Source organism: Carassius gibelio, chromosome B3, assembly GCF_023724105.1.
Source record: "Carassius gibelio isolate Cgi1373 ecotype wild population from Czech Republic chromosome B3, carGib1.2-hapl.c, whole genome shotgun sequence".
NCBI lineage: Eukaryota > Metazoa > Chordata > Actinopteri > Cypriniformes > Cyprinidae > Carassius > Carassius gibelio.
Genome location: NC_068398.1, coordinates 45,498,835 through 45,505,071, shown reverse-complemented (window position 1 = coordinate 45,505,071; position 6,237 = coordinate 45,498,835). Strand labels below are relative to the sequence as shown.

General features: G+C 35.6%; 1 protein-coding gene across 1 annotated transcript; it reads left to right on the top strand.

The window, feature by feature from the left end:
• Window positions 1-1,248: 1,248 nt before the first annotated feature.
• On the top strand, window positions 1,249-5,922 carry LOC127953059 (uncharacterized). Its single transcript, XM_052551953.1, has 5 exons — window positions 1,249-1,476; window positions 2,134-2,288; window positions 2,988-3,421; window positions 3,531-3,736; window positions 5,454-5,922. The coding sequence occupies exons 1-5, from the start codon at window positions 1,249-1,251 to the stop codon at window positions 5,640-5,642; spliced, it is 1,212 nt and encodes a 403-aa protein (XP_052407913.1). The 3' UTR covers window positions 5,643-5,922.
• The last annotated feature ends 315 nt before the right edge of the window (window positions 5,923-6,237 follow it).

The window sequence follows — 6,237 nt, the reverse complement described above, 5'->3', positions numbered from 1 at the left end:
TCCTCTTTGTAATTTTGTTCTGTGAATAACAGACATCACAGCAGCTGGTTATTGGTTTATTTTGGCTGCTACTTTAAGAGCTGCTGCTGCTGAACTTGATGCGGATCTGACACTGCTGTAAATGTGACGAATAAATAATAAATACTTGCTTGCACAGGTTTAAGGCAGCTTTAATCGCCATCTTTTGTAATTTCATGTCTTAACTGACGAGATAACTGCAACCTGCATACTCATAGTTTAATTTGGGTTTGAATATGTTTCAGCACTTTAATTACAGCACATTTATGTGTGCACTTCTTAGATAACAGGTGGCAGGACAGGAAGACTCCTGTTTACTGACATATGGCCTGACAGCATCGCATCTAAAATGGTTAATTGATGTTCTGCTGAAGCTCCTCGTCACCCATTCGGTTTCCGAGCTTGCTTCACTTCTTATTATACCTACACTTATTATACTCATTTATGATTCACATTAATAATTTTAGGTGTTTTTTTTTCTCATTTTTCAATCTTTGTTTGTAGTGATATTTTTAGGGGGATAGCCCTCAGATAGGGGGTTCCTGGTCTTTGTTGGATGATGCTAATCATGGCGTGTGAAAAGTTTTGAGCTTGTCCACTTTCAACCACTTCCAGAGGTAGTTGAGTGTGTAAACAATATGGAAAATGAAAGCGCACAAGCCGGACAGGATTTCAAAATTTTCAGCCAAAAAAAAGTTTGTGCTTGGTACATTTATCCTTTCAAAAACAATGTTCTCTCACCATTCTGGATTTCTAACACCCAATGCATAAATGAAAACCGCTCCTGTCAGTATGTTTTTCTGCCGTCTCCAGTCACATTTATATGTACATTTGTATGCGCCCATTCTTTTGCTCGCCCTTAAATCCTCCCCTCCAAGTATTTAGGACAGAGGTGGTTGAAAGTGGACAAAAGAGACAGCAGGTGTAAACATGTACATGTCTCCTGTGTCCACTCGCTTAACCAATATGCATCTTAATAACAGGTGTAACCAGTGCCTTGGAAATGGGGTGAGTTCCCTATTAAATGTTATGACTGTGATTCTTGTCCCAGTTCTGCAGGGACTCCCTTGTAGTGCTAAAAAACACTACACTAAACAGTACACAAACAAAGAACCTTAAAAATGGATTTTTTTTGGAGTGTATTGATTTAATTAAAACAAGTTCAAACCAAAAATAGCCTTTTATTTGTACAGTATTCTTTTTCATCCATTAGTTTCTGAATGCCGACGGATGTTAACCATCACAAATGTTTCAAATATTTCAGAGAATGACGATGACAACGCTATAATGAGAGCAGATTTCATTCACGAGCTTCTTCCATCTGCGGAGCGAACGGCTCTCCTTTATCACCTGACTTTTCTGAGTCTGGGAGGATTCCCAAAGCTGGAGCGTCTGATCAGAGATCAAGCTATTGAAACACAACTGCTGTTCGGATCCTCCGAAGCCCTTCTGCTGAGGGTATGAGGCCTACTTAATCATTAACATCAATGTCAGCTATCAGCCCTGATTTAAATGTTAATTCAAAAAGAGCCTTTCTTTTTGAATAAAGCAGCCCACACTTGGGGGTTGGGGGTGGGGGGGTTGGATGCAGAGAAGAAAACCCCCCTAGTGATGCCCATGCCCTGGACTGAGAGGAGTCTTTCCAAAGATTCTTCAAAATCAGCAAAGAAAGATTCACAGATAGAGCTTCAGTCCATCACAGGAAGGAAAGTGCAGAGAAGGCAAAGATAGAACACCATGGAACTGGGTGGAAAAAGGTGGAGAAGCAGGCTTAAAACAATGTGACCCATGCATGAAGATAATAATAATCTTAAACATGACACCTTTGTATCACAAGACAACACAGCCATGCACAGCTAACAGAAGAACTAAAGAGTACAGGAACACTGGACAATATTTGGACTCAAACTTGACACAAAGTGCTAGAACAGGAAGAGAAAAACTAGAAAATAAGAAATGACCACCATTAATCATGACAGAGTCACATAACTTCAGAAGTTACTATACTGTTATAATTTGCTGATGTTTTGAACTGTATATGGTTGTGTAGTCACTGTGAACTGTCATGACTTAATTGTCTATCACATGATTAACTTGATTTATGTTGTCTCGTAGTGTGTGGGCACGAGCTCCAACCTGGTCACCTCCCTGTTTCCGATGCTGAAAACAGCTGTGGAGAACAACAGTCCTGTTTTGGCAGTGAGGTACCTGATGAAAGCCAAAGAGTGGATCACTGACATCATAGTAAAAGTGGATGACATTGTGAAGAGGTGAAAATATTAGTAATATCTTATAGCAACTATAATTCAAAGGGGAAAAATCTGGGTGATTTTATAATTGGAGGTAAATTTGATGTCCAAAGTCATCTTTTGTTGTTGTTGTTGTTGTTGTCTTGTTTGTAAAGATTATGATTATTTTCACATTTCAAATAAATTGCTATTCAGGGTCATGGACCACAAGATGTTTTGGATCATAACAATAATATATATTTTGTAAAAATGTTCAATGTATATAGGTATAAATCCTACAGAATTATATGTGTAAAAAGTTGCTGTTTGAGCGTGAAAAAATAATAGAAGGGAGGTCTTCTCTGCGTTAGCAAGCAATCTTCTTTTTGATTAATTTAGAAACCGAACACTGCTGTATTGATCAGAGATGCACAACAGTTCCTGTAGAACTGTTTTAGACTCTACTCTGAAGTAGGATGTAATTAAGTACCCCCAAATGGAGTTCATAGAAATAAAAGGAAATAAAACTGTTCCTAGTTGGGAACACGCCAACAACTGGGAACTTCCACCAATAGTTCTAGGAACTATGAAAAAGTTCCTCCAGTGTGAAAGTGCCTCTTGAACTGTTGTATAGAATTACATTTGTCCTCAGTAAGAAAATTGTTCAGTGTCTTGTGCAAATGAAATCTGGACCACATCGCTGTATTCAGTTATTTATTTGAAATGCACTGTATTTTTCAGATATGATAAACACAACGCAAGTGTGAAAACATGCACCAGTGACGTGTATCAAGAACAAGCAGAGACCAAAGAAATAAAAGATAAAAAATCTGATGAGATGAAGGGTCTGGAGGATGCTCTGGCCAAGCTCCAACTGGATCTGAAAAGAGTTGTCGACAAAGTGGAGATGAATGAGAAACAAATAAAAGAAAACACTGATGAACTGAACAGCTTCATCAGAAGATTTCAGGAAGAACATGGCCACTGGACTAAGAAGTTCCTTGACTTTTTTAGAGGCTATCCAGAAGCTATGAAGGAGCCTACTGCAATCGCTCTGGATAGAGCACTGAAACAACTTGACTCTGAGAAGAGACTTCTACGAAATGAAGAGTGGAACATCAAAACCAAGCAGCTTGATCTTCAGCTGCAGCTGGCCAACTGTAAAATACGGATGGGTGAGAGTCTCTCTATGATTTTAAGGTTACAAACATACAGTAAATTCATCTGCATGCATGATATGCTCTTGACATGTTCTTCACAATAATCTCTCATAAATTATTCCAGGTGAGATTCCCAATCCTGACAACCTGACGGAAGTCCAGCTGTGTCTTACTCAAATCCAACAAATTCTGATTGATCTGAAAAAGTTTTGGGAGAAGGTGGATGCTATTCTGAGCACGCTGAAAGATAGAACCTTTGCTGGGGAGGAAATGGTTGACATGGAGAACAAGAAGGATGAGTTTATAAACTCCATTGGAGATGCAGCAAAGGTAAGTTAGATGTTGAGCAAATGTTCCTGATGTGATTTATTTATGCCTTTCATGAGTTTTCACTTTTTTTGTCTATCCATAATATACTCTGATTAAAAGTGTACAGCTGATGCTGTATTTTCCAGAATCCAGAGCTTAGAGTTTTGTAATCTTAAGCAAGATGCTGGTGTCAAATCATTATACATTATTGCCATCTTAACTAGAAGGGAAGAGAAAAAAGATCAAAATAAATAAATGCCCAGTTGTGCATAGCATGGAGCCCTTAAAAGAACTGGCTGGTTCAGGTCAAAAATGACAGAAGAAACAAACAGTATTGTAACATTATCCACATTTGTGATTTTATTTTATTTACATGTTTATTTATCTTCTCTGGCATTCATTTGCATATGCAAATTAGCATATTTAGATAACCTGAAGTCTGAAAATCTTCACTTCTGTAAATTAAATAGAAGACAAACTGTAGGAAATGGTATTGGTGTCAGATTAAAACCATCTGATGACAAAACACAATCAAGTCAGATAAAATCATATTGTGGCAGTAATGCCCAGTATATAGCTATAATATCCTTTTTAGTCACCTGTTTTGTGTTACTTCTACATTTTAACACAAGTTACACTGTTTAATATTAATTTTGACTTAAGTACTAAATTTTTTTGACAACTAGCCTAGTAAAAATGTTTTGGTTTTATTCTAGAAATCATATTGTGCAGTAATGCCACATTATGCCTAAGGAACATTATCCCACAAAGATTCTGTTACATAAAAACTACAGTATGCATCGTCACACTTATCAGTAAAAAAAAAAAATCAGAAATATGATGAGAGAAAAATAACTTGACTTCAAAAATGTGACAATAATGTCCAGTAGATGAGTTATGTGCAGCAACTGCAGTCACCTGTTTTTGTTTAATCAAGATGTTATTATTACATTTAATACATTAAGAATTGATTCAGTTATTAAACTATTTTTGTAACATACTCAATTTAAAAACTGTACGTATTAAGATGTTTCATTGTTTGTGTGTGATTTCAAAAGCATTAAATGTAAAATGTTTCCATTGTTGCACTTCAAAAATGTATACGGACACAATATTACTGTCTCATATTCATTTGGAAATTATTTTTATTTCATAATGTAAAGTACTGTTATATTTTATTGTGATTGCCTTCTCTTTCTTTACATGTAATTAGTAATTTGTATTACTCGAAGATAAATGTTCTGGGATTTTATAGATTTTCTAGGCTAACTGTACATTTTGGAGGCACCAGCATAGACATTTCTACTGCTTTTGAGTTATTTAGTAAGAGAAACCACAGGTGAATTCCAGCCTAATTTCTAATTCTCTAATTTATCAGCTGTGGGACATCAGGCTCCTACCCCAACTTAATAAACCTCAGTACAGGAGGGGTTATTTTCCATTGAAATAAAATTGAGGTTAAATTGGAGACTTTGGATGACTTTAATTATATATTTACAACCAATCTTGGCTTTAAAAGTTTAAATTGAACTAACCCTTTAAAATCACCATGTTAAAATTTAGGATTTTTATTTATTTATTTATTTTCCATGTATCATTGCTGTGTTTTAATTATTATTATTATTATTATTATCTGTGCAGCTCATTATTGAAGTTGAAACTAATTCAGCTATGTCCATGTATTTAATAAAAATATTTTAGTAAATGTGATTAATGGTGGCATGTCTTTATCTTTCAGTACTGGAAGAGATTTGGTGTGTGTTGTCAGAAAGCTCAAGGCGTCTTCAGTGTTCAGTCTAAAAATGCATATAAATTCCTGGAGATCAATCCATCTTCACTCTCTGAGGAGGAGAGGAAAAAGCAATACTTGTCTATCACAGCGAAGCTGAAGAAAATCAATCCAGATCCGCAAGCAGTGACACCCTGAACTGATGCTTCCTGAAGGCGCCTTACACAAATCAATGCATACAGCTTCTCTTGCTATTTTCTTAATTCTTTGAAATTTTTACAGCTGCCATTGAACATGTTTAATTACAGTTCCACATATACATCTTCTTTAATAAGTTGATGTTATGAATATTATTTAGATCAACTTATGGCTATCATTCAAAATTGCTTTGCATTTTTATCATGTTGTATACAGATCTTGTGGTCTGGTCACGTGATTAATGTCTGTGCCACACAATAAAGACAAAAGACATAAAACATTTCATTGTATCCAAATTCTTCAAAAAGCCATTTCTAATATTTCGGTTCACGATACATTAGGGATCATTACAGTTATGCTTCCATCCATATATCATGTTAATAGCATCTTCTCTAGAACACAAAAGTAAACAAAAATGCAGTATGATTTATGGAATTATTATGGAATTATATACACACACACACGTACATATATATACACATAATTGCACGCACATACACACAGTTTTGCATATACACCATATACTGTATAAGATACATGCAAGTCAAGTCACCTTTATTTATTTAGCGCTTTAAACAAAATACATTGCGTCAAA

What these genes read in the sequence shown, in the direction of transcription:
- LOC127953059 (XM_052551953.1), top strand. Translation starts at nt 1,249, where the DNA reads ATGTTAACCATCACAAATGTTTCAAATATTTCAGAGAATGACGATGAC. An exon ending in GTGGATGACATTGTGAAGAG is followed by an intron (nt 2,289 to 2,987) that starts GTGAAAATATTA and finishes TGTATTTTTCAG; the next exon opens with ATATGATAAACACAACGCAA. An exon ending in CCATTGGAGATGCAGCAAAG is followed by an intron (nt 3,737 to 5,453) that starts GTAAGTTAGATG and finishes TTTATCTTTCAG; the next exon opens with TACTGGAAGAGATTTGGTGT.